Raw genomic sequence first — 27,627 nt, forward strand, 5'->3', positions numbered from 1 at the left:
GTCCCGAAGGGAAGGAGAGAGGGGTCACAGCATCCTCTCTATCCTCCAGCAGACACCATACCTGTGGTCTCCGTCCTGCAGAAGATAACTCAAGTGCAGAAACCCAAGTCGCTACTGAAAGCAAGGAAGGTGACCATGCTCCATGGCCCAAGCCAAGGACTCCTGCCCCCAAAATGGGAAAGCATCTGCAGCAGGTGGGTGGCACTGGGAACGACAGTGCCTGTCCCCACGTAGACCAGACACCCCCGTGACAGGCTCTCCGCTCACCCTTTGCTTCCAGGTTGCAGTCCAGCCTCTTAGACACGAGCAAGGACAGAGCACCTGAGCAGATGAAAGTTACACAACTACTACCAAGACACAAACTGACTTGGATCTGTGGTGATTTTGATCCTTTTCAAACAAGACCTGGTCTGAGGAGAGCTGTGCATCCTTCCTGGGGGCCCCCACCTCCCTCGGGGGCTGAGGCTGCAGTGGTGGAAGGTAAGGCAACACCCTGCTCCCCTCGTGCAGCTGAATGCCAAAAGTTAGCCCTTTTTGTTGGGGCAAAGCCAGCCATGGCTTCCAGAAAGGATCTGCAGAGTGAGAGGAGCTGTGCCCAACCTGCTTTCCCTCCACCCTGCTCACTGTTAGCCCTTCCCTCTCATCTCCCCATGGGACCTGGTTAGAGGGGCAGCCCGGTACCTTCTCCCCTCCCAGAGCGTTATCTCCTGCCTCAAAACAAGACAACCTCTTCCACTGGAAAGCAGTCCCCCAAATCCCTGCAGAGCAGCTGAGCCTGGGCCAGAGCCCCAAGGCACAACCCCACAGAGCCACTGCAGGGATTGAGCCAGCCCAGGGTGCTCTGACTTGTAGGCTGGATCCCAGCTCCATCCTGTCACAGCCCCTGTGTAGAAACAGCTGCTCCACAACCAGCCACCTTCCTCCACTCCTGCCCAGGCAAGAGGAGTCTCTCAGTTGCCCAGCCCAGGCTCAAAACACCCTGGCTGTGGAGGAAGAGGATGTGGCTCTGCTCTTCAGCAAGGGAGAAAGCTAACACAGGTCTCAGCCCAGTGATCCCTTGCCCTGGGGCAGAGGTCCAGCTCTCCTCAGATCCAGGCCTGCACCCTGAAAAGGGAGGCTTTGAGCATCCCTGCTCCGTCCCTCTGCAGGAGCAGGAGGCTTTGAGCCGGGTAGAGTTATGGGAAGCAGATGACAAGGACTTGCTGTCCTCCATCAAATGCCCTCCTCTGTTCTTTCTCACCTCCATCTCCATTTGGCAATGACTTCATTTTTTTCAATTATTAATCACCTTGCTGCAATAGTGGCTGGATTAAATCCATTAAACCTCCTCTGGGACCAACCCCAACGGAGGGGGCAGGTTTCCAGAAAGTACATTAGAGAGAAGGCAGCCAGGGAGACAAGACAAGCTGGAGGTGGCCTCGCTGCACAGTGGAGCCTGTTTCCCGTCAGCCATGCACCTGATAACCCCAGCACAGCTATTAGTGGGGCTGGCGTGGCAAATGTTTTGACTGAAATAAAGCCACAGAAGTGAGTTATGTACAGAGAATGATTTAATGGCTTGCACAAGGGCTCCTGACAGCCCACATGCTCAGCAATCCCTCCCAGGTTGCCCCATCAACCCTAGCAGCAGCAGGGAGAGTGGTTCTGCACAGATGTTCCCCACCAGTGCTGGCACGGCCACTGGTTTTGTATGACCTGCTTTAAGGATGCAGGAGCACAGCCCAGCCCTTTTGCCATCACTAACTGGGAGCAGACCCAGAGAGTTTTCAGTCTCTTTGCAAATGCACTGATTTTTCTGAATCTTGCAGAAATGTTCCAAGTTCTGGCAAAGGTCCCAGTGAGAAGGATGAGGTTCCTGGTCAGAACTACAGGAGCTGGCACGGCTAGCAATTCACTGAGTTGAAAGAAGGCAGAGATAAGGTCCCAGCCCAGAGCTCTGCTGAGTAAAGGGACCAGAGAATCAGCTTATGCAAAAGCACAGCTTAGCATCGATCTGCCAGCTGCTCAGGGGAAGCAAAAACCTTCTCCTGCTTCTCTTTCCTGTTTTTCAAACATGTGTAACCAATTTTCGCCTCTGCCAGTGGTACCAGAGAAATGCCCCATCCTCCTTGCTGCAGTCTGCCTGACTGCACACCACACCAGTGTCTCATCCACAGCCTGGATGACACGAAAGAGGAAGGCCAACTCAACTCCCCACAGGCTGCCGCCCACCCTGTCCACACCAACAGCCCAGAAGGGCCTCCTGCTCACCTCCTCCCTGGCTCAGGCAGGGCTGCAAAGCCCCAGACTACTCGAGGCCAGGTTGGACGGGACTTGCAGAAACCTGCTCTAGTGGAAGGTGTCCCTGCCCGTGGCAGGGGTTGGAACCAGGTAAGCTTTAAGGTCCTTTGCAACCTAAACCGGTCAGTGGTTCCGTGAATCCACCCATACGTGAAGCAATGCTAGGAGCGCAGCTCAGCCCTCACGGTACACACGGGGTCCCGAGCCCGGGGGGAGGCAAGAAGGCGGCAGGGCGATGGAAGGATGAGCTGCCCTGGGCAGGCTGCGGAGCAGCGCTGCCGCATCCCACTGCGGGGCCGGACCAGGTCGGGATCCATGGCAGGGCCTGAGCACAGCGAGAGCCGCGCAGGCCGCACGTCGGGGCTGTAGGACCCTCGAGGCCACACCCGGGCAGGCTCCAGCCGCACCGCACGCCCCGAGCCCCAAGGGGCTCGCTCAGTCCCGGGGCTGAGCCGGACGTCCCTGAGACCCCCCCAGAGGAGCCTCGGCCCCACCGGCCCGGCAGCTCCGCCCGAAACCCCGCTGCGGGGCAGGCGCGTACGAGCGGCAGGGGCAGTGCCCTCCCGTCACAGCGCGATGGGATGGGCCGGGCCCGACCGGACCGAGGGGAGCGGAGCCCGGCTGCGGGCGGGGCCCAGGCCAGGCCAGCGCGGGCCTGTCCTTTAGGGGCGGGAGCTGGTGTTGAGCGGCGTCTGAGCGCGCCAGTGAGCTTGGCACAGGTCACGTGAGCTGGCTCCGGGCTGGCGCTCCCGGGGGCTCACCCCCGAGTGGCAGTGCTGGTGACCAATAAGAGCGAGGGGGCGGACGGAGGGCGGAGCCACGTGGCAGAGGCGGTGTCGGCGGGGCGCGCCCGCACGTGAGTGGCAGGTGGGCGGGCCAATGGCGCGGGGTCCAGCCAGCAGCGGCGCCGAGCGGAGCGGAGCCGAGGGGCGGCGAGGGCGCGGCGCGGCCGAGGCGGCGGCGGGGCCATGGACCGCGTGAGCAGCTCCATGAAGCAGGTGTCCAACCCGCTGCCCAAGGTGCTGGGCCGGCGGGCGGGCGGCGGCGGCCTGGAGGCGGAGAGGGAGAGCTTCGAGCGTGCCCAGGTACGGGGCGGGGCCGAGCGCGGGGAGGCGGGGCCAGCAGGTAACTGGAGTCGGCTCAGGCGCGCGCGGTTTAGTGCAGCGGGCGGGGGCAGCGCGGAGGAGCCGCAAGGGGCGGGGCTAGAGCGAGCTGGCCGCCAGGAGGAGGTTGTCACAAGTGGGCGGGGCCGCCCAGGTGCGCGGGGTTGGCTGCAGTGGGCGTGGCTTCCCCAGGTAAGGGAGGAGCTGGGGGCGGGGCTGCCTGGCTCCGCCCCCCCGCGGGCGCGGGTCCGCTGCAATGGCTGCCAGGGAGGAGCACGGCTCCGGCCAGGGGCATGTACGGGCTGGTGGGGGTGCTGCTGGGGTTCGGCCTGGAACCTTCAGCCCAGGCTTGTGCTCCATTTTGCGTCTTCTCAGAGCCACCCGGACAGCCTCTGCCTCCGCTGGCTGCAGGCTTCGCGGGGGGTTCCGTGCATGGTTGTTCGACCTTCTGAGTGCTGCTCTGGGACCCTGGAGTGCGCAGGGCGAGGGGCAGGGTCTGCCCTGCCCGTGGCTCGGGGGCAGTGATACCGAGGTGTGGAAAAGCACGTCCAGTTTGCGCCTTAGCAGCATCCGGAGTGTCAGGGTGGAGCCTTTCTGTCTTTCACTTGTGTTTCCAATGATGGCTCGTGGTGGCAGAGCTGGGGAGCAGCAGGGGTGTTTTAGTGGAAAACCTAGAGATTTAGGGAATGGATGCACTTGGAAGCAGCTGGGAAGCTGTGCAAGCCCCAGCAAGAGTGAGGAGTGATGGATGGCAGCAGAAGCTGGGGACAGCTCAGCCCTGTTTTGTGTCCAAGGTTGGAAAGTGAAGGTGAAGTGGTGCTGGCCTGAGCTCCTGCAGCAGAGGAACAGAAATAGGGGCAGGAGAGGGGCAGAGGTGGTGGCCAGCAGGATCAGCTGCTCTGGGAGCAGCACAGTAAGGGGGCAAGACCCAGATGAGACCAGAGTGGGAATGACACATGCATGGTGGCTTGGTAATGAACTAAAGACAAATGAGACCAATCTGAGGGCCTCCTTTGCAGAAGGAAAAACATCAGGATTTAAGGGTGGATGTGAGACTATGCCCGGGAGGTGGTCACAGAACCACAGACTTTGGGTTGGAAGGGATCTTGAAAGCTCATCTGGCTCCAACCCCTGCCACGGGCAGGGACCCCTTCCACTGGAGCAGCTTGCTCCAAGCCCCTGTGTCCAACCTGGCCTTGAGCACTGCCAGGGATGGGGCAGCCACAGCTTCTCTGGGCACCCTGTGCCAGCGCCTCAGCACCCTCCCAGGGAAGAGCTTCTGCCTCAGAGCTCAGCTCAGTCTCCCCTCTGGCAGGTTAAAGCCATGCCCCTTGGCCTGTCCCTACAGGCCCTTGTCCAAAGCCCCTCTCAGGCTTTGTCGTGGCCTCCGTTTAGGTACTGAATCTGTCCATAAGGAATGTTGGGAGAGGACACTTCCTGTCTAACATTTATCCAGAAAACCTAAAAAGAAATATGCACTTCATCTTCTTTGACTGCATTTTTTTCTGAGAAAGCCATCAGGTAGCAGAGAGAAACATGGACTGCTTGGGTTGTCCACGGCCACCACCTTGTCTTGGGTGTTTGCACACTGGGTTCTTAAACTTTGTGTTACTGCTGGGCGAGTAACAAAGGCACTTTGTGACTCACAAAGTACCCTGGAAAGACATATTTGTAGCAGAAGGTTTTTAAGGTACTTGTCCTTGAGCCCTCTCACCACTATATTTCATGGGCTGTAAAGCTGTTTTCCTTCTTGTTCCGCTGCTGGAGGTGCCCTCACAAAAACCAAGTCTGCAGACACCACACAGAAAAAAAGTGTATCTGACACAAAGTGATGTCAAATGAAATGGGCTGTTGGGTTTTTTTGCCTTCCCCAGTGTGGTTAGTAAATCCTTTTGATGTGGGAACCAGCGTTTTTCATAACTAAATACAGGTTGAAAGCAGCTTTGAGCCTATCCTGGTCCCTGCAATGGGCTGGGCCACCTTCAAGTCACAGTTGCAACCCAAGTGCCACCATCAATGCAATGAATCCTTTTCCTCCATTGTTCACCTAATGGGGACTATGGCACCATATCTGCCCTCTAGAGCAGCCCCATTGGTTTCAGACCAGCTCCAGCTCCAACTGGCAATCACAGAGGAAATACCATTTTACTACTGAAAAAAAACAATTTTTGTGGTTCAGATGCTGCAGCCACCAGCAGCTTTGCCAAGAACTTCAGTTCCTACACAGGAAATGAGGCTCCTTTGAAAGCACCAGAGTGGGGCTATATATATATATAACTTCTCTGAAAAGATATTTAAAGAAACATATTGACACTAGCAAGAACAGGAAAAAATAGCTCCTGGCTGTGGGGAGTGAGGGCTGAAGGCAGCTGAGCCCACCCTGGGGGAGTGGGTGATAATAGTGGATTAATTCACAGCTCTTTCATCTCCAGGAAAATGAGCTCCTGTGCCCTGTGCTGTGTGAACCCCCGTGCTTTCAGTCTCCTGTCTTTTAATTGGAATTAGAGGTGCCTGGGATTGAAAGCAGCTTCAGCAGCAAAGAAATGAGTCACCTCATCTCTTTTCATCAGGTCCCTTTTAGGAACCTATTTCCATCTCCAAGGAAAGAAAATAGTTCTTCTTTTACCAGATTAGGTGCTGCTTTTCTTTTTAGGGCAATCTGGGGTTGAAGGGTTTGGGGGCTTTTTAAATATATACAGAATATATACATGACAAGCTGAGAGAGCTGGGCTGATTCAGCCTGGAGAAGAGAAGGCTCCTTAAGGGGAGACCTTAGAGCAGCTCCAGTGCCTGAAGGGATGCAGGAAACCTGGAGAGGGGCTTGGGACAAGGGCCTGAAATTTTGACTGAAGATTGAGAAACCAAGGATGTGGAGAAGGTGCCTGTTGCAGCTTACACATGGGTATGCCATGGGGCCAGGCTGAGCATCATCTGCTGTAGCACCATCCAGCATGCAGGTACCCCAGTGCCTGTGCATCAATACCCCATCACCTGCATCACTCCACTGCTGTTGTGGCTGGAGGACTGGAACGGCTGGCCCAGCCCATGCACAGGTCATGAGCTCGACAGGCACCCAGCTCCTCAGACACTTGTACTTCTGAGCTAGAAAACTGAATGTATTTGTAACTTGAAGCAGGAAAGACCAAGAGCAGTGGATAAAGCCAGAGGATGCTGCATCTTTGCAGGCTTGTTCTTGCACAGACCTGACACTTCAATTAAAAAAAAAAAAAAAAAAAGTTATTTTTTATAAAAAAATAGGTTTGAATTCAGAATATTGACAACTGTGTTTTAAAAAACATACTCTGCTGAGAGGGGTGGTGAGGATGGCTCAGGGACATCCCGGTGCAGGCAGGAGAAGCTTTGCAGGCAGCCCCGTGGCTCAGTCTTGGACTGGTGCTGCCATGGGGGTGCAGAGAATCACCTTAAATTCCCTCTGTCCTGAAGAGATTCAATCCCTCTCTGCTTTCCCCTGGGGTGACCCATGCTGGGGCATTTGGGACAAGAAAGCAGCACCCAGAGAGTCACAGAGCAGCACAGGGGCTGGATCCTGGCCCCAATCTCTGCCACCAGCTCGGCTGATTCATTTGACGCAGTCACCAAACTTCCTGGGGACGGGCTGTTCCCCATGACAGCAACCAGCAGCGCAGGCGGTGCTAGTCCGGATGCGAGTCCCAGCCCCTGGCTGGACTAATCACACATTGTGTGCTGTTCCAGGCTAATCACAGCAGAGGGAAAATGATCCTGGGCCACTTGCAAAAGGTGAAGTTACTCAAAGGGATATACAGACATTTGATATTGTATGATGGGCTCACAGTGGTTTGATTGGAAGGGATCATAGAATCATAGGATGGTTTGGGTTGGAAAGGACCTTAAGATTATCCAGTTCCAAACCCCTGCTACGAGCAGGGACACCTCCCACTAAACCATGTCACCCAAGACTTTGTCCAGCCTGGCCTTGAGCACTGCCAGAGATGGAGCATTCACAACTTCCTTGGGCAACCCATTCCAGTGCCTCAGCACCCTCACAGTAAAGAACTTCTTCCTTAGATCCAACCTGAACTTCCCCTGTTTAAGTTTAAACCCATTTCCCCTTGTTCTGTTGCTACAGTTGGAGATGCTTGATCCTTGCGGTCCCTTCTAACCTGGTATGCTGTGATTCTAAGAAAGGGTAGATTCAGACTAGATAAAAGGAAGACGTTTTATTATGACAGTGGCAAGGCGCTGGCACAGGGTGCCCAGAGAAGCTGTGGCTGCCCCATCCCTGGCAGTGCTCAAGGCCAGGTTGGACACAGGGGCTTGGAGCAAGCTGCTCCAGTGGAAGGGGTCCCTGCCCATGGCAGGGGTTGGGAATGGATGAGCTTCCCAGGTGTCCTCCAACACAAAGTATTTTATGATTCTGTGTGGGATCCACAGCTACTCTGGGCAACCTGTGCCAGGGTCTCACCACCCTCACTGTAAAACATTTCTTGCCTATGTCCAGTTTCACACCCATGTTCCATTTAAAACTGTTTCTTAGCACACAGGGGTTCCTTTTGTAACCACAGAATTTCAGTTCCTTCTTTGGTGGGATATCTCTCCAGCTTGACATCATACTGATGGAGAGCACATCGTGGGGGTTGGTTGTGGTTGTGTTTGGTGTTTTACCACAAGGATGGGCTTAGCCTTGTGGCTGCTGCAGGTTATAGCTCTGGCCCTGGCTTGCTACATCTTCAGACCAGCACCGAAGTGCTCCTGGCTGGTCCCCATCCCCACCGCAGGATCTGAGGTGGGTACGTCCTTCACTGTGTCTTGGAGACTGTGCCCTCTCACAGGGCTTGGTGCTCACTTGCTGATTCCTTCTTGCCCTGCCCTCGCCAGCTTTGCTGGTTTGGTGCTCAGAGTGCAGTTACCGGAATTTTTTATGGCTTGCTCATGAAACTCAGGCTGTGAGGTGACCAGAGCTGCCCAGATGTGCCATACATGAGTCTTGGGGTGAAGAAGACTCTTTGTTACTTGGCTGTTGATCTATCTAACAAAACCCTGCTAAGCATGCCTACAGATCAGTTTGCTGAAGCTGTAGTTACTTTATTCCAGGATTTTAATGATTTTATGCACTGCTTTCACCTAGTGTGTCTGGTAGCCAGTTTGCTGTGTTTACAATACATCCCAATTTAATAGCATCCTGTGCCCTTCCCAGGTGGGTTTTTGGTCCTGCTGCCCCAAATGCTGCATCAAAGGCTGCTGGCAGCTGGGTTTCTGCTCCATCGGGAGTCTGCTGTAGTCCCACATTCACCACCCAGCTTTGTACCATGGTCACCCTTTACCCAGTGGGCAATTCCTGTGTGAGCTGTGCTGCTTGTCTGCTGCTGCTGAGGAGGGCAGGTTAAATACTAACTGTGCAGAAAAGAGGCAAGTTGCAGCGAACAAAGGAACCCTTGGGGAGAATGGGCTTCTTGTGCCAGGGCCAGGCTGGAGACTTGCTGGTTATCGTTACCATTTGTCTCTTTTGTTCCATGTGAGCAGTTCATGGCATCATGTTTTATTTAAATTAGCAGATGCTGGCTGGAAAATGGTGTTTTCCAGGCATTGTGTTCACATGGAAGTAAACAAGAACACAGGGTTTCTTAAGCACAAATAACGTTGCAAGGTGCGTGTGCCAGAACATCAGGAACACCCAGGAATTGACCCTTCTCCTCCTGAGAGCCCAGAAAAGAGGCAGTGCTGAGATCTCACCAGTAGACCTCACTGATCTAGTGATTTGTGTTCTGAGATAGAGCCCTCAGCAGGCAGCATTCCTCCAGGATCAGGCATCCAGGCGTGGGAGGGTTCTGGGTATGGTTGCAAAGAGCCATTTGCAATTGCTTCACAAAGCGAGATGTGTCCCTCAGGTGCCCAGTCATCTGCTGGTGACCGTCACTGCTCATCCAGGCATCGGCTAAATGCAGTCTCTGCAGTCCACCAAATCAAGCGCTGTCTTGTGCATCTCAGTGGGTTTGGCAGCAGGTCACATGGGTGCTTGCCCTCACCCTCGCTGGTCCGTGGGCATCATGGTTGTTTCTCTCCTCCTGAGCCCATGGTTACTGCATGCACCAAGTGTGCTGTCTTCAGGTTGCTCCTTGTGGACCACCCGGTCCAGATGTACAGTGCTCAGAACTGCTCACAACAGAAATCTCACACCATGAGCTAGTGGTGTGCGAGTGGTGAGATGGAGACAGGGGGATTGCCTTCTGTGTCAGTGTAGGTGAGGAATAGCTCCCCCAGAAGAGATGATGACTTCTGCACTAAGTCAATGAAGCCATTCAAGAAGTGATCTTTTCTAGTGGAGGCATTCACAGACTGTTACCTGTTGGAGACCTTGTTTGGCTGGTTTTCCCAGCCAGAAAGACTGCACTTCACAAATGGGAATGTAATGTTCTGACTGTCAGCAAGGTTTGGCTGCTTCCACACTTGTCTGGAGAGGGCTAGGGTAGGAATTTCTGAGTTGCTGAATTTTATGGTCTCATTCTGTTACCTATTGCTTCCATGATCCAGGCTGTCCTCCTAAGATGTTGGATCGGGTGAGGCAACCACTGCAGCAGCCAGCCTGGACAACAGGAAGCTGCGTTTTGGTGTGGCTTATTCCTCCCCATGGTTTCAGGGCTCACTTCATGCTCACTCTGGTACCTGCCACAGATGTACCCGTGCCTCTCTCAAGCACAGAGCATCTCGTTGCTTATGTTGGGCTCCTGTTGCAGTAGCGGGTCACGCAGAGCATGGCATGAAGCTGGACCTTCACCTTCTTGTGCAGGAGGGGTAAGGGATGGGGGGATGACTTGGAATGTGGTATAGTCAACATTGCAGTGGGTGGGATCCAGCCTGGAGTTCCTGTCATGCCCCACAGCACTCCCTCCTTGTGTGGGCACCTCAAAAGGTGATGTCAGCTGAGGACTGGGTTGAGCAAGACCCATCTCCAAGCTTCTCATCTCCTGGTGAGATGCTCTTGGCCTCAAGAGGAGGACACGCTCCTCTCTTGTTTGTCTTCCTGGCTACTGCAGTCCAACTCCAGCTCTTTTTATAGGTCGGAAAGAAGTGCCTTGAGTTTCTGAGTCGTCTGGGAGGCCAAGCACACAGGGAGGAGTCACAGCTAGAAATAGGGCTGCTGCATTCCAGTTTTATTATTTTTTTAGCTGGGATGTCCAAGTTTGACGAGTCCCATTGCCGCAAGCGAGGAGCTGGGAACCATGTCCTGCATTTTTTCCACTCAGTTTGGGTCTCCTTTCTCCTTTGACTTATTCCCAGTGCCCTCACACCGGCCGTTGCACCTCCATAAGATGGCTTTCCCAAGGAATGAGGTCTGGCACCTCAGCCTGTATTTTCTGTAACCCCCGGTATCAAAACTCGGCACAGCCGGTTTGCCAGCAGAGCTCCCTGTGTGCCGGCGGCGCTGGCCGAAGCTGCAGGAATTAATCATGGCTGGGAGGTGGAGCAGTGATTAGTGTTTGCTAAAGCTGCTGGGTGGCGAGCAAAGAGCTCACACAAGATGTTCAGCAATTTCTGCCCACTGGGAGGGAAGCGAAGCTCCGTCTGCTGCACAGATGCGAATAAACGAGAGCAGAAAAGAAGAGGACAATTTGTTTGACAAAGCCCGTGGCTTTCAGACCCTTAAAATTAGCTGGGATTTTGGCTGTGGTACAAAGCCAGGGTAGGGGCACCTGTGAGCGTCATGCATAGCCATGGCAAGAGCTTCTTATGCTTGCCCTAGCTATTTCCATCTTTTCCAGCCCTGGAGGGTAGGAAGGACTTGTGCTCAGCTCCTTCCTTATGACTGCCCCATGCCACAACTGCAGTACTGGAGGCTGCGATGGCTGGGTGCTCCCAGCAGCCTGGGTGCTCCTGCACGTGGCTGTCTGCTTTTCACCTGCAGTGTTTCCTGGACCTGGTGTTTAGTTGCAATGTGCGCTTCTTGCAGGTCACAGCATTGTGCAAATTCTCACTAGTTCTCACCATGTGGATTTCTCTTTCTCAGTGTCTCACCGGTGGGTATGGCACAGGGTCACGACAGCTGAGCTGTGTTTGGGGCTCTGGCATGTTTCTGGTAATATCAGCCAGTATCAGACCAGTCAGTCCGGTAATTATCAGTCATAGAACTGTGAAAGGTGTCCCTGCCTGTGGCAGGAGGTTGGAATTGGATGAGCTTTCAAGGTCCCTCCCAACAGAAACCATCCCAAGATTCTGTTTCTGTGATTTTTCAGTTATACATCCATCAGAGAACATCCCTTGTTCCTCCTCTGTCCCATTCTGCTCCTCTGCATGAGAAATGGACACCTGAGCTCCAGCTACAGAGCCAGAGATCCCTGGGGGATGGATGCAGAGCTCCATTCTGCTCCAGCACAGCCAGCCTTCTGTTGCGTCAGGGTTAGGTCCTATGTATTAAGTATACATAGCTTAGGTCCTGTGTATTTATTAAGCCAGTATTTATTAATTACAAAGGTTAAATGTTCCCAGCAGCAGAGATTTGGATGCTGGGGGTGAGCTGTTTCCTTGCTGGGGGAGAGGGAAGCTGGTTCAGCCCTGGGGTATCATCCTGGCACTGCTCACCTGTGAGGGGATGCTGACCACCGAATGAACAATGTCATTTTATCTGTCATTTGGACATGAGCTCGTTTCCTCCACCAGTTCCCGCCTGGGCTGAAATGGGCACTTTGTTGGGGCCGGTGGGAGGGGACGAGCCTGGTGCCCTTCACAAGACCACGGGCTGCAAACTGGAGCCTGCAGCATGCCGGTGCTGCTGGGAAGAGGCTATCCAGGAGACAGGAGGTGAACAGAGGTCTCAGCAGCTGGGTTGGGGGTGGGAGAGCTGGGAAGCGGCCTGGGATGCCAAAGAAAGCAGAAAAACCCGGGGGAGCCTCCGAGGCAGCGCTGCTGCAATCTGCTGCCGCCCACTGTGCTCTGACCGCTCCCTGCAACTGCGCCGTGCTTGAGTATGTGCATGCCCCGGGCTGGAAACGTGCCCAGGGCTGCAAATCCGTTGCCTAATGCCTACAAATACTCGTGCTGCTGCCCATTAGTGGGAGACTGCAGCCCTCTGCATCCCTCCAGCACAGGGTACAGGTAGGGGCTGGCAGGGGTTGGGCAGCGCCTGGCCTTGCAGGGTGGGTTCCAGCCACAGGGAGAACGTTTGCTGTGGCATTTCCCAACCTATTGCATCAGGTGGTTTCATTTCAGCTGAGTTTGTTCTCTATTTGTTATGCAGATATGCCAAAGCCATGAATATTTGGGGCTTGCTGTAGGTGCTGAGGTGTGTTTCTGCATGGCGAGTCTGCCAGGAGCATCCCCTCATCTCCCTTCTTCTCTGTCTTTTGGTTTGGGTGGAAATAAAGCTTGAGAGAAGGTACGAGAAGGTCCTGGGAGGTAGGTGTGCAGGGCTTGGTTGAGCACTGAGCTGAAGCATCACACACATGACATTGTCACCAGGTCTGTGGGTCTCAATTCAAGGGGCAAACAAAAGCAGATAATTACAATTACTCCTCTGACGGGGCAGTTTGAAGATCACCAAAGGCAGAGTTTTGGGGACCAAACCCCCCACCAAAGGGAGGGGGCTCCGTGTGCATTGGGGAAGGGAGGAACTGCAGATACTGAAGGTATCCTTTTGGCGTCCTTTGCCTCCAGCCCCACGGAACATGTTCCACATGAAGCTTCCAGGGCAGAATTTAGGGGCTTGAATAGGGAATGGGTGGGAGCTGTGGTTTCTTGACCATCCTCTGAATCGCTGATGTCACTGACCCAGGTAGAGGCTGCAAAGTGGAGAAGTGTAAACAAAATCAGGGGCCACTGGTGGAGGCAAATGTCCCCATTGATGCAGAAGGATGCTGGGGGCATCTATGCCCATAGACCTCTGGGGCTCACAGGGAGGTGGGTGATGGAGGAGCTCTGGCAGCCCAGGGATCACAAGGTGGCAGACGTGGGAGTGGCAAACACAGTGCTGACAGTTGGGTAGCACGGTTGTGACCTTTGCTAACCCTGTGTCCTTCTGCTGGGCGTTTTGCTTATGTTGATGGTGTCAGCATTAAGCTTACAAACAGGAAGTGACCATCTACAGCAGTGCATTGTGCTTTTGTAAAGGAAGACAGATGGGGCCACAGGGGACACAGAAGAGATCTGCAAGTGATGAGCATGTGGTCATGTACTTACTAGCGGAGGTTAAGCGTGCAGGTTTACATCCCACTGCTATGATTCACTTATGTGGCTACTGGAGACTGTCCTTTTGAATCAAGGGCTGCACATAGTGCCTTTCCCATCTGTTGTAGGAGCATGGACTCACAGGACAGTTTGGGTTGGAAGGTAACTTTAGGGATACCTTCCACTGGAGCAACTTGCTCCAAGCCCTGGCCAACCGGGCCTTGAACACTGCCAGGGATGGGGCAGCCACAGCTTCTCTGGGCACCCTGTGCCAGCGCCTCAGCACCCTCATGGTACCACGTTTCTCCCCTGTGTCCAACCTCATCCCACCCTTGTCCAGTTTAAACCCATCGCCCCATGTCCTGTCCCTGCAGGCCCTGGTCAAAAGTCTCCATCTTTGCTCTAAGCCCCCTTGAAGTCCTGAGCAGCCACAGGAAGGTCTCCCTGGAGCCATCTCTTCTCTGGGCTGCAGAGCCCCAACTCCCTCCCCTTTCTCCATAGCAGAGCTGTCCCAGCCCTTGGACCATCTTGGAGGCTCCTCTGGACCCACCAGGTCCATGCATGTCTTGTGCTGGGGACCCCTGAGCTGGACGCAGAGCTCCAGGGGGTCTCAGGAGAGCAGAGCAGAGGCAGAGCATCCCCTGCCTCGACCTGCTGGTCACGCTGCTGGTGATCAGCCCAGGAGACACTTGGCTTTCTGGGCTTCAAGCACACACTGCTGGGCCATGTCCCGGTTGTCACCCACCAGTATCCCTGAGTCCTTCTCCACAGGGCTGCTCTCCATCCATCCATCCATCCGTCCATCCATCCATCCATCCTCCATCCCTCCATCCCCAGTCTGTGCTGGTACTGGGGATTGCCCTGACCCAGGCACTGAACCTTGCCCTTGGCCTGGTTGAACTTCATGAGGGTCACACAGACCCACTCCTCCGGCCTGCCCAGGTCCCTTTGATGCCACCCTTCCCTCCAGCCCATCGACTGCACCACTGCTCCGTGTCATCCTTTCTATGGCTTCCTTGCCCTCCATGCCTGGTGGGGAACAAGAGTTTCTTGTGCTCCAGGTTTGGATGGGAGGATCTTCTTGGCTCCTTGTAACAGGAGTGAGCAGGGCGGATGCTGCTTTCCCTGCCTCTCTCTTTCCCTCTTGCATTTTTAATCCCATTGGCTTTGCAGAGCTGCTCACAGAGCTCCTGCCAACCTCGGACCAGCCCCATCCACAGGCACTGTCTGAGATACGTTACCCAAGGCTTGTGCAGCTGCTGTAACACTAACGCTAGAGATTGAACACAGAGCTAAAAATAACAAATGATTGATCATGGCAGCTTGAACCCAGCTTGGTTGGGTTTTGAAAGAAAATCTATATATTGACAACACAACAAAGCAGCTTCCTGTACAGACGGGAGAGATAACGGAGCCGGGCCTCCTGCCCATGCCCTGGCCTCAGGCTGCCAGCAGCACCAGCTTCATCTGTGTCTGCCTGTCCAGCTTCACCCACGTCCCTCCTTCCTGCAGGGATAGCACAGTTCTGCGCCCCAGGAGCTCATCACTTATGTTCTGCTGGAGCACAGTGATGTGGAAGGGCTGCTCTCCTCCCAGCACCCCATGCTGGTCCAGCCTGCAGTGAGGGGCTGGGGGAAGCGATAGCCCCTTGCTGCCAGCCCTGTACTGCCCACTGCTGCCCGCACTGCCAGCTCCGTGCCGACACAAGCCTGCAGTGTGGCCGCCAGCCCTGGACCCATGCCCACTTTCTGAGCTGCTTTTTCCTCTCTCTTTCACATGCCCAGGAAACTCTGGCATTACAAGGATTTGAACATGGCCTTGAGCTTTTTAAGCACTGCTCCGGAGCCGGTATTTTTCCTGAATCAAGATTTGAAAAGGTATTTGGGTATTAGTCAGCGAGGGGGATTTCCAGAAGTATCAGTGCTCCCAAATACCCATTAAACCTGCCTCACGCGAGTGCAGATTTGGTGCTGAAAAGTAGCTGATTCACCAAGACTGATGATTTTGGGGATGTTTTCTTCCATCACCGGTTTTAGTGTAAGGGGTTTCTGAAGGTTGTTCAATGCTGGATCCCTTCTGAAGAGCCCAGAGGGGTTTTCCTGAATTTCAACTGAGCCTGGAGAAATTCATCACACCTTCAGCTTCTGCTGATGTGGCTGCTCCATCCCTGTATCTCCAGTAACCTGTGGGGTGATATGGGCTGTGCAGGTCTTGGCTCTGTTTTGGAAGGACATGCAGCAGTGCAGAGGATCGGTCAGGAAAGGATGATTCAACATCCCAGTGCAGCAGAAGGAAAAAGCCATTGCCACAAACAGCAATGGTGAGGTGGGTTTGTCCTCTAAATTTGCCCAGAGAAGCTGTGGCTGCCCCATCCCTGGCAGTGCTCAAGGCCAGGTTGGACACAGGGGCTTGGAGCAAGCTGCTCCAGTGGAAGGGGTCCCTGCCCGTGGCAGGGGTTGGAACTGGAAGAGCTTTAAGGTCCCTTCCAACCCAAAGCACTATGTGATGCTATGATTGGATATAAAATAAATAGTTTTCTAAGTGCTCATTGGTTTTCCCAGTGAACCTGCTATTCTGCTTTATACCTAGAGCTCTGAAAACCCCATGATCCTGGGGATCCCGTATAAGAAGGATGCTCCAGCGGCATCCTGCACAGTTAAGGCATGGGGCAGGACTAGTTTATTATGAGCTAAGAGAGCTGCTCTTGGGAGGTGGGTTTAAACTAATCCTACACTGCAGCAGCGGGAAAAAAGTGCCATCCCCCAAAGAAAATGAATTGAAGAGATTAAATGCAAGGGATGGTTTTAGAACAGGGCTCCTATTTGGTTCCTTCCCTTGGGGAAGACTTGGGGAATACAGAGAAGACAAAAGGGAGAACAGGTATTATTAGTCATCCAGGAGGAAGGCGGCTGCAGGGAAAGGGTTTAAAAGGCTTTGGAGTATTTTTAGACCTGGTAAAATGAACACTGTGGGGAGGGAGAGAGGTGAGGGGACTGTTGTGGACTGGACTACACGTAGCTCACAGGGGCTTCAGGAGGGTGAAGAGTGGGTCCTGGGTGGTGTGAAGAGTCCAAGACACAAGCACTGGAGGAGGTTAAATTGAGCCAGGGGGACAGAAAGGGGCTGATCCAGTTCTGCAGATCAGCCAGGAGGAGGATGAAGGCACTCAGGGGACAAGGTGAAGCGAGGGGCTGCCTCCCCCCTGCTTCTCCTGGGAAACAGCTCTCGCTTTTCCTTCTCTATTCCCTTCTGGAAAATGTCCTCTCATCCCCCTGAGCCAGCAGGGCTGGTGCCCTACAGTTTTTCAGCAGCCCCATCAGCACATCCTCCCCCTGCAATTGCCTTCATTCACAAGGTCATTCCCTCCATCCCAACAGGCGCATATCCTCTCCAAAGAGGCTTGCCAGAGTTGGTCCTCACAAGCTCATCCTAAATTGCTGGGTGGGGATGCAGCCTTGGAGAGGGTTGCTAGAGCCTGGATTGAGGTGTGTGGGTTCGCACACCCACCTGGGATGATCGGTATATACCCCTGCTGCTGCTGGAGCAGCATGGAGCGAGTCCACTTATTGCACAGCCATGGGGGGTTTGGGCAGGTGAGTGGAGTGTCATAGATGTCTATTGTGTCTGTGGTAGGTGAAGAGAACTGTAAATGGAGCTGATGCTCCTGTAGCTGCACTGAGAAGCAGGTCAGCACCTTGGCATATTTACAGGAGCCCCTGGGAATAACCTGGGAGCACCATGGTAGGAGCAGCTCTGTGCCCACACAACCATTTCTCCACAGTGATGCCCCGAACTGCAGCACAGAACTCGCCTGCAAAGCAAGAAGGGAATTCCCTTCACCCCAGTGCATCCCTGTAGAGGTGGGATTTGTCCTGCAGGTCACAGTGGCCCCTCCAGAGCGCTGGCATGGTCCTCTGCACTGCCAGGGTCCTGTGCACCACTGGCCCCCTCAGGGCTCTCAGCTCAGAGAGCGCAGCTTTTGTTGCCACTGGGGAAATGTGGGGCTCCCTTTGCTCCAGGAGCCCTCTCTAAATTGCCTTCAAATTAATTTTCAGGTTTTATTCCAGAGCTGCCATGGCTCTTGGTTTTGCCCTTTAGCTGAAGACCCCCTTCACCTTGACACCGGTGGACTCGGAGCTTTCTGCCTTTTCCCCAAGTGCTTCCTGGTGGCCTCCAAAGTCCAGGCTTTGCCAGCTGGAGCAGCTCAGCCATGGGGACCTACACAGCCCACAGTATCACAGCAGCAGGACACTTGCATGTCCCAGCTCTGCAGCATCCATAGGAGACAATCAGTAATGTCAATAACTGGCGTCTCTCTGAGCTGGCTTGAGCACCAGCTGAGGTGCTTAGTTCAGGGGTGAGCTGGTGTGAAAGCTTGATTTTGAAACGTAAGTTAATGATGACTTAATTTGTGGGATTAAGGAGGGATGTTGGGAACAAAAAGCCTGTATGTGGCAGGCGAGCAACTCGGCATGGCTATTCGATGGTGTTACAGTTTTGCTAGTAAACACAGCTACAGGACGGATCCTGCGTCTCATTCCACAAGTCATCCAACTCCCATGCAGGTGGCATTGTAGAGAAAGTCACATCCTGCCCTGGGGCTGGGTTTTTCTCCTGAGGATGCTCCTTGGTTCTGGCTGTGGCTTGCAGGGGGTGTGCTCTCTGCATACCTGCCTGAAAGTCTCTTCATGTGAATGAGTGTCCTGGGTTTAGCAGTAGCAGTCATTTTTCTCCTTCTTGGTAGCTGGTGCAGTGCTGTGTTTTGACTCTCAGCCTGGGAACAGAGCTGATAAAAATGATGTTTTGGTTTGGCCAAGGACTTTGTGAGCCTCATGCTCTGCCAGGGAGGAGGGGAAGCCGGTAGGAAGCAGAGACAGGACACCTGACCCAAACTGACCAAAGAGGTATTCCATAGCACAGCACGTCATGCCCAGGAGGTAACTGGGAGCTACCTGGAAGGGCTGGGACTGCAGGGTTGGAGGAGGTATCGGTGGGTGCTTGGTCGGGCTGGGGGGATGAGTTACCGGTTGGCTGGTGCTGAGGTGTTGTATTCTCTTCCCTTGTTGCTTCCTTTGTCATTACTATTATTGGTGGTAGCAGCAGTGATTTGTGTTGTACCTTAGTTACTAAACTGTTCCTATCTCAACCCGGGGGAGTCGCAGTCTTTTGCATTCTCCTCTCCATCCCTCCGGGAGTGGGGGGAGGGCAAGAAGGGGGGAGTGGGTGAACAAGCTGTCTGGCGGGGTTTGAACCACGACAATGAGGCATTAACACCCGATGACCAAGTGCTATTTGCAGGGCTGCAGACTGGGCAGGCAGGACAGGACATCTGGGGCAGCAAGGCAGCAGTGATTGCGAGGTGGGTTCAGGGCAATGTTAAACCCAGATAATGGTGAATTAATGAATTCCAGGATCCCATTAAGTTAGGGGGAACCAGCTGGGGGCTGGGCTGCCTAGCGAGGACCCAAACTTCCGGTTTCCATGCCAAGAGCATGGCTGGAAATCATTTCCTAAGGGGCTTTGCCATGGAGAGGGCACAAGCCCTGCTGCCCCCCACAGCCGTGGTGCTGGGCTCTGGGTTTCCTAGAATCATAGAAACAAGGCTGGGTACAAGTTGCGTTGGTTGGAGATAATTCGGAGGTCTGACCCCTCCACTTCTGGGGCCTGTTCTGGGGACACTGGGGTTGGTGACTCCTGTGGCCAGTACAGTAGAGACAGTTCCTGCCATGCACGTGAGCTGTCAGACCTGTTGGGACAGGAGCTGTCAAGCCCTGTTATGCCTGGCATGATGATGGGGTAGGCATCAACTGCCAGAGGGGAGACTGAGCTGAGCTCTTAGGCAGAAGCTCTTCCCTGGGAGGGTGCTGAGGCGCTGGCACAGGGTGCCCAGAGAAGCTGTGGCTGCCCCATCCCTGGCAGTGCTCAAGGCCAGGTTGGACACAGGGGCTTGGAGCAAGCTGCTCCAGTGGAAGGGGTCCCTGCCCGTGGCAGGGGTTGGAACTGGAAGAGCTTTAACATCCCTGCAACCCAAACCACATGAGGAAAACACAACCTGGATCTTGGCCCTAAACCCCCCCCAGGCTGGGATAAATGGGGTGGGTGCCGGGTGCTGGCCAGGCTCCATCCCCATGGAATATGGGATCCCGTTATCTTATTAAGAGCGGCCAAGTCCCCATCCTGAAGTAAGTGGCTGAGCCGTGACTAGACTGTGCTAATCCCAGAGGATTAGCACACTCACCCAGGGCCAGCACCACAGGAGCATTTCTTCCTTGGGGCTGGGAAGATTCTTCTCCACCTTCAGCCACAGGGCAGCCGTGATGCTTCTCCTGCCTGCTGTGGGGTTGCTGTTAGGGATGTGCAGAATAGCAGGAGAATCATTTGTGTTTTTGTGCCTCCCATCAGAAGATGCTGAAAGTGCTTCTTGAGCACGGGTAGAAGCTGGGGAAAAACACAAACTGCTCCTGCCTGGGAGCTGGCCTGTCCCACAGCAGGCATTGAGAGCAGCCAGCGGCCATGCCGGCCTGGGAACCACAGACTGAGGCCAGGGGGCTTGATACTGCACCAGTTTAATGGCTTTTGTGCTAGAGCCCAGACGGCTGTGTGGCCTCCTGTGTAAGGCGGGTCACTGCCAGACCTTCCTCAGGCGCACCTTCCCCCCGCCCAGGGACAGGGATGGCACACGTGGGGCATGAGGATGTGGCAGGGGATGGGGCAGGGAGTCTGTTAATGGGGCAGGGAGTCTGGCAGGGGGTCAGGAGTCTGGCAAGGGGATGGGCAGGGGCTCGGGCAGCAGGGCAGGGGATGGGGCAGAGGATGGGGCAGGGGATGGGGCAGAGGATGGGGCAGGGGATGGGGCAGGAGGGACAGGGGATGGGGCAGGGGATGGGGCAGGGGATGGGGGGAGAGGGGATGGGGATGGGGATGAGGGGGATGGGGCAGGGGATGGGCAGGGGATGCTCAGGGGATGGGGCAGGGGATGGGGCAGGGGATGGGCAGGGGATGCTCAGGGGATGGGGCAGGGGATGCGCAGGGGATGGGGCAGGGGATGGGCAGGGGATGGGGCAGGGGATGCGCAGGGGATGGGGCAGGGGATGGGGCAGGGGATGGGCAGGGGATGCTCAGGGGATGGGGCAGGGGATGGGCAGGGGATGCTCAGGGGATGTGCAGGGGATGGGGCAGGGGATGCGGCACTGGTCTGTGAGGAGCCCACCGCCACCCCCCCGCTTCAGGCGCCCGTTTCCGTCCCGCCGCTGCCCGGAGCCGCTCCCGGAGCCGCGGTTCAGCCCCCCGCCCCCCGCGGGGCTCCTTTGTTATCCCCCACCTCCCCCCCGGCTCGGGTTGTGCCGCCCCTCGCGGGAGCGCGCGTGGCGCGGGAGCGCGCCTCCGCCCCCTCCCCCGCTCGGCTCCGCCGCCCGGCAGAACCTTCCAGCGCCGCCGCCGCGGGCACCGCCGCCATGGGCACCGCAGAGCCGCGCTGAGCGCCAGCCCCGGCCGGCAGCGCCATGGAACTGGGCAAGGTGGTAAGTGCGCGCCCCCGGGCTCCCCCCCCGCGGCTCCCTACCCCTGCCCAGTCGCGGCATCCGCGTCCATCCTGGGATGAGGGGTTGCATCCCGCGGAGCTCCCTCCCAGGGAGGTTGGGAAGCCCGGATCCCGGAGGAGGGGCTCGGGGGCCAGCGGGAGCCGCACGGTGACCGTTAGAGCTGAGCCTCTCCCCAGTCCCGTGCTGCTGCACCCGGGGCCGGGTTTGCTCCAAGCCGCCCGTTTCACCGCCTGCCCCGGTCCGCGGGTCCGCGCAGTGGCACGAGCACGCGCGTGTCCCCCTGCAAACCCGCGCCCCCGCACATCCTCATCCCCACACCCGCCGCTGCTGTCACTGCCCCGCAGCCGGGCGTACGGGATGGACTCAAGTTTGGGGTGAGAAGTGGGGTTTGAGGGTCCGTTCCCGCAGGGAGGCACGGTCATCATCTGCACTGCTCACCTGGGAAGAGGGATTTGGCTTTTCCCAGTGCTTCTTGTCCAGGTGAGGGCAAGGGAAAGTCCCTCGTGTGCATCGTGGAGCCCACGTGGTACCAGCTGTTCATGGCTCCATTGCAGGATCCAGACATCCTGGTGGGATATCGGGTGAGAGATGGGTGAGAGATGGGAGTAGTGGCTCAGCAGGAGCTGTTGCAGAGAAGGATTTCCACCACGGCTGCCATGGCACCACTGGGCTCTGCATCCCCAGGGCATCCTGGCTTTGCTTCATTCAGGACCATCCCGCCAGGGTGAACGCACCCCAGGCAGCCTGGGTATTCTGTGGGGGTGAAGCTTCCCAAGGAAGGTCAATCCTCGGGTGGCAGCTGGACACCAATGTGCATGTCTGGAGATGAGCTGTGGCATCTGCTCCCTGCATCCTCCAGCCTCACTCCTTTATTTCCTCCCATTCCAAAAAAAAAAAACCCAAATACTTGCATTTGCTGGGAAGCAGAAGACTCCAGTCAGGACCTTTGGGAAAGCTTCTGGAATATTTGAAGGTGGTGGACAACCTTCCTGGAAAACAGAGCATCCTCCCTTCCCCGATGGAGATCACTGGTGCTAGAAGAGATCAACTTCATATAAAATCCCTACTTACAATTGAAAGTCTGCCCATGGGCAGCTCTGCTCCATGGCCAAGCAGCTGGGCAGCGCAAGGCAGGAGTGATGGAGTGCCCACATGGTTTATCATCAAAAACAGGAACAAATACTTTTTGTGTTGAGCAGCCATGGAGGAGTGCAGGGTCCTGTGGCACCTCCAGAAAGGTTTGCTGCCTTTCCTCAGATCCAACCACCCGTGCTGGGGTCCAGTGGTGCTGTGGGAGCTCTGGTTGTGGTTGGTCGGAGGTGCCGGTAGCAGTGACCAAAGTGGTCCCCAAGCTCTTCTGCAGCCTTGATTGACTTCTCTTTTGACAGTTATTTCAGCTGGAGGCTCCAGAGGGATCCAGTTTTACGGTGTCAGCTTCCCCAGTGGTCGCTGCTGAGGTTTGGCTGCTTCTGCAGCCTCACTTTTTCCCAGCTGTTCTGCCCCAAATCACTTTTCACCCTGTCCATTCTTTTTGCCAAGGGGTATCGGTGTATTGGAAAAGTGCATATTCCTTAAACTGGATTGAACAAACACATGGCCAAGTAATTAATCTGCATAAATTGTTTATGACACTGGAGAAACCCAATGGCCCAACCAACTCCTTGGGTGCTGGTGCCCCATGCTGGGCAGTGATGTGCTCAGTGTAGCAAGTACTCATCTCTGGTGTTGGTGGAACCCTTCCAGCTACTGGTGACCATCCTGCTCTCGCCTCCTGGCATCAGTGTCTCACTTGAGTCCTTGGAACCCACCACAAGTTGTGTGGGTGGTTGTCTTTGTTCTTTGCTGGCCTCAGAGGTGGAGGAGTGATCAGGTCACGCTGTCTCTCCTGCCCCAGCTTTCAGGATGGTTCTGCACTCCTTATTTTCGCTGGAGGCTCTGCAAGGGCCAGGCGAAGTGGTGGAAGTCCTCGCATGTACAGCTCATGGGTGCATCACCCTCTGGATCCCAGCCTCTGCTTTAATGTCACCGTGCTGCCCTCAGGAGGAGTTGGTGGGGTGGTCTGTTCACGTACACTCAAAATGTGTATCTTTCAGCTTATTTTCATCTTTCCACCATGATAGTGGTACTGCAGCTCACAAGGTGAAAGTCTTGGTGGGAGCCAGACAGTGGCTGTCATCGTCTTGTGTGCTGTCATTGTCTTCTGTGGTCTGAAGACCTCTGACCATCACATCACCCCTCCATGGCCTGGCCCGAGTGGTTTATCCACTGAAAGCAATTCCTCTGCTAGAAGAGCTCCTCCGTAACACGGCTATGCTGTGTGCCCAAGAGCGCTGATGGTGGATAGAGCAAGTATGACATGGATGTGAAGTCATCATCTTCCCAACCTAGAACTGGGGTCAGTGACACCAGGCCAGGTCTCTACCAGAAGACCCTCATGGCAATGCCATCTTTTCCCAACGTGGCTTGTGGAGCCCATGGCTGTCTTCCCAGGGACTGGTTTGGGGTGTCACATGTGCCACAGGGCAAGGTGCCTCCAAACGCCCCCCAGAACCCCCGTGCTGGTGTCCCTTGGGATTCAGGGATGTTTCTGGTACACCTTGGTCCTCCTCCTGCTGTTATCCAAGCTGGTGGCGTCAGCATCTCCTTCTAGACAGGTACCTCCCAAGCCATCTCCACTGGGAGCAGCCCCAATGGATGCAGTGAGTTTTTGGGGTCTCTAACACTGGAGACTTTGGGGAAATATGGTGGTTCTAATGGACCAAGCGAAAGGAAATACAAGACATGTCATTTGTGGAATATTTCTCATCTGGTGGGATCAGGAGGCAAGAAGAACAGCAGCACCTGAAAGGTGCTCACACAGCCCTGGTCAAGGCACTTCATCCCTGGAGCGGTTCCGGCATGTGGCCAGCAGGAGAGGAATGCTTTCCTTCTGAACTCACGGATCCAGCAGTGGGTGCAGCCGGATAACCCAGATTAAATCATGGGAGGGTATTTTTAACATCTCCTCTCACCCCCTGCTCAAAGGAAGCATTTAAGACCGAGCAGGAGGGTTGGTTTATGCTGAGTGTACTCTCTACAGAAACACATCCACATGAGACCTGGCCCCATGTGGCTGCTGTCGAAGGCCACGCATGGGCGCTGGCGGTGGGGCTGTGATTTGCTTTTAGCCTCTGTTGGTGAGGGATGTTCAAAGCTCATGCCCCCCTCCAGGGCCAGGGCACGGCGTCGCTGTGCTGGGATTTGCATTTTAATTAAGCTCATGGATCTTTTTCCCAGGCTGGTTGCAGTCAGGTCTCGCTGCTGCTCGCTTCCCCTGGAGCGCCTGCATCTGCAGGGCTTGGTGGCGGGTGGTTTTGCAGAGGTACGCTCCGTCCCAGCTCTCCATTTATAGAAAGGAATTAAGGAGAAATGAGGGAGTGTTACTAAGAGGATTTACACTGCGACTTACTCAGTTTCTCCGAATAATTTGCAATAGCTCTGGATTCTTTAATGAACACTCATTTCCTTTTGGAAATGAAAGGAGGAGCAGGAAGGTGCTGTGCAGCTCCTGAGGAGAGCTCTCAGAACGGCAGGAGATGTGCAATTCAGAGGAAGCTGAGAGTGTAATTTGGGGAGATTCAGGGGGATGAAGGTGTGAAGATGTGCATGTGAAAGAGTGAAGTGTTGCTCAGTGCTCAGAAAACCCCTGTCACTCTGTCCAGGTCCCTCCCTGCAGTTTTGGCCTCCTCTGTCCCTGTCTGGTACCTGTGGTCAGCTCTGCATTGGTGGTCTCAACAAGAGGCACCGTCACCCCGGTGCAGAGCTGTCGATGGCTCTGCTGTGCTGTGGCACCTCCTTGGAGAGGAGCTGGGCTGTGTCAGGGGTCCCACAGGACGTGGTCTGCAGTGCTCATTGCCAGCGGGAGTCCTGGAGACATGATGAAGGGTGCTCAGTTCCCCCAGGGAAGGGCTGTGATGGTGCTTCAAGCCATGGGCAAAAGACCTTGCATGGGTTTCTGGGGGTGCTTCAGAGGGAAGAAGAGGTGCTCGGGCAGGTCCTGCTGCCCCAGGGCAGGGTAGTCCCAGTCTGTATTGCCTGGCTGCCCCTTCCCCAGATGGCCTGAGCCTTTCCTTGCCCCACTCCAGAGGTGTTCCCAACGCTACCGATGCTTGCAGTGACACAAGTGCGTGCGGTGTTCCTGGTGCCTGCTGCAGTAAGGGACCCACTGGCCTCTCCTCTCGCTTCCCTCCCATCGGCCGCATTGCACAAGAGGAAACGCCAGGGTTTCCTTTCCCGGCAGCAGAGGGGGGGGTGTGGGGCTGGCGGAAGGGCCCAGCTGCCCCACACCCCACTGACCCCCTGCCCTGCTCCCAGTGCTGGGAAGCGGTGATGAGCCCATTGGGTGCCTGTGTGGGGACTGGGAGCTGGCATCCCTCCATGAGCGAGACACTGGAGCTGGGCCAGCAGCCAAGCCAAGGACATGCGTGTGGCCTGGCAGGTTAGAAACAGCCCTTGTGCTGTGGGAGCTAGTAATTAAATTAAACTAGCTGTCAGCTCGAGGTGCAGGATGCTGTTGGGAAGCAGCACCTTGGGTTGGCCTGGGAGACCCTCTCCATGGCAAAGAGGTCTGAGCTTCCTGTCACAGAATTATAGAATCTTATGTACTAGAGCTAGAAGCCTTTCTTTTTCTTACCCTGTTGTGTCAGGTAGCTTGTTTGTGAAACTTACCAGGGAGTCAGGGAATGGTTTGGGTTGGAAAGAACCCTAAAGCTCATCCAGCTCCAACCCCTGCCATGGGCAGGGTCCCCTTCCACTGGAGCAGCTTGCTCCAAGCCCCTGTGTCCAACCTGGCCTTGAGCACTGCCAGGGATGGGGCAGCCACAGCTTCTCTGGGCACCCTGTGCCAGCGCCTCAGCACCCTCACAGGGAAGAGCTTCTGCCTAAGAGCTCAGCTCAGTCTCCCCTCGGGCAGGTTCAAGCCATTCCCCTTGGCCTGTCCCTACAGGCCCTTGTCCCAAGCCCCTCTCCAGGTTTCCTGCAGCCCCTTTAGGCACTGGAGCTGCTCTAAGGTCTCCCCTTCAGGAGCCTTCTCTTCTCCAGGCTGCCCCAGCCCAGCTGTTTCAAGGCAGCCCCAAACTTTTCTCCTTTTTGACGTTTCAAATGGAGCAGGGGCTTGGGGATGGAGGGTCCTGGAGGCCTCTGTTGAGAGCCAGAGGCTGCCAGTCCCCCATCACCCTCCTGCTGTGTCTCCCAGCTCTGAGGGCATCACTGCAGCCCTCTGGCTGGATAAAGATGTCCTTGCTTTCCTAATAGAAGTCTGCAGGAAAGGGCATTTAAACTGGGAGCTTTTCCAGCTTTCCCAGGGACACAGTGGCCACTGCCTTAGGGATGGGGCAGCAAACACCACAGGCCTGTGGGGACCAGCCCTGAGAGCAGCCAGTGCAGCTGGAGCAAGCATCAGCATCCCCACAGAAGGACTGGTTCATATGGGAATGTCAGGACCCAGGCACCTTGTTTCAGTTAAGGGGGTGCTCAGCCTTGGAAGGGGGGCAGTTGGCAGCTGCAAGTGAGATCAGAAGCTGTCTCAAGCCTTCAGCCCATTGTTTCTGCTCTGTCTGGTGGATGCTTCAGTGGCAGAGGGACTTCCAGGGGGGTTTGGTTGGGCTGGAGGGTTTGGCTCAACGCTGGTGTTTTGGGCCATGCCTCGCTGTACATGGGGTGCCTGTGGCTGGTGCCCATGTGCCCCCCCAGATCCGCTCGACAAAGTCACCCGGCTCAGTTGGGATGAAACCCCAGCGGGGCAGCAAGTTGGGATGCAAGACTGAGTGAAGTGGGAAAGGCACTGGGATAATCCCGCTGCTTTAGTTGGTTTATATCAGTAACTGGCTCCTTCGGGCAGTGCTGAGCCAGATGGTTTCTCCCTCAGCAGTGGGATGGATCCTCATGGAACAGGTGCTGGGCAAGTGCTTGGTGATGCAGGAGTGTGGAGAATGGGTGCCCCCACGCTGGCATCGCGGCACTGGTTCAGGGTGACCGGCAGCGTCCCCCCACTGCCAGCTCAGCTCCCCAAGGGCAACAGTGGGGTATGGTTAAAAATCCTGCCCGGCAAATGCTTCCAGTGCTGCTGCTGCCTCTCTGGAGCCTAAACGGAGGGCTGGCTCTGCCCTGGCTCCACAGCGTGGGCTTCACACAACCCCAGCATCTCATGGAGTCCTAGAACACCAGGTTGGAAGGGACCTCAAGGGTCATCTGGTCCAACCTTTCACGGCAAACCCTGACCTAGACTGTGTTGCAAGTCTTGCCTTTCTTGGCAAGGGAGCAAAAGAGCAGCTCTTGGGCAGGATTGTGCTGCCTGTCCTGCAGGAGGCTTGTGCTGGCTCCTGGTGGGATCAGTCTGGGCGGTGGGCACCGGTTGTGCCATGTCTGGGTGCGCCTGTTGGCAGTGGGATGGGAAGGGCAGTGGGTCCATCTGCTGCCCCACTCATTCTGCAGCTGGGGCTCCAGTCCGGTTCCACTCTGCAGCGTGTCGTGGCCTTGGATTCCCTCAAACTCCCTCTCCACTCAACTCCCCCTGAAAGCAGAGTAGG

The 27,627-nt window shown here is 55.6% G+C and overlaps 1 protein-coding gene across 3 annotated transcripts in view; it reads left to right on the forward strand.

Moving 5' to 3' along the window:
- Positions 1–3,169: 3,169 nt before the first annotated feature.
- The window catches only part of HIP1 (huntingtin interacting protein 1), a 43,249-nt gene continuing 18,791 nt past the window's right edge, over positions 3,170–27,627 (forward strand). For 2 of the 3 annotated variants that reach the window (XM_061375713.1, XM_061375714.1), the window contains exon 1: positions 3,170–3,365. In XM_061375713.1, the coding sequence (XP_061231697.1) occupies positions 3,249–3,365 (117 nt within the window). In that variant the 5' untranslated portion in view covers positions 3,170–3,248. Of the gene's footprint in view, positions 3,366–20,913; positions 21,041–27,627 lie in introns of those variants that run through there. The other variant, XM_061375715.1, reaches the window with a different exon arrangement.

Source organism: Neopsephotus bourkii, unplaced genomic scaffold, assembly GCF_033783945.1.
Source record: "Neopsephotus bourkii isolate Nb327-2 ecotype Australia unplaced genomic scaffold, CSIRO-AGI_Nbou_v1 NB_1675, whole genome shotgun sequence".
Lineage (NCBI taxonomy): Eukaryota > Metazoa > Chordata > Aves > Psittaciformes > Psittacidae > Neopsephotus > Neopsephotus bourkii.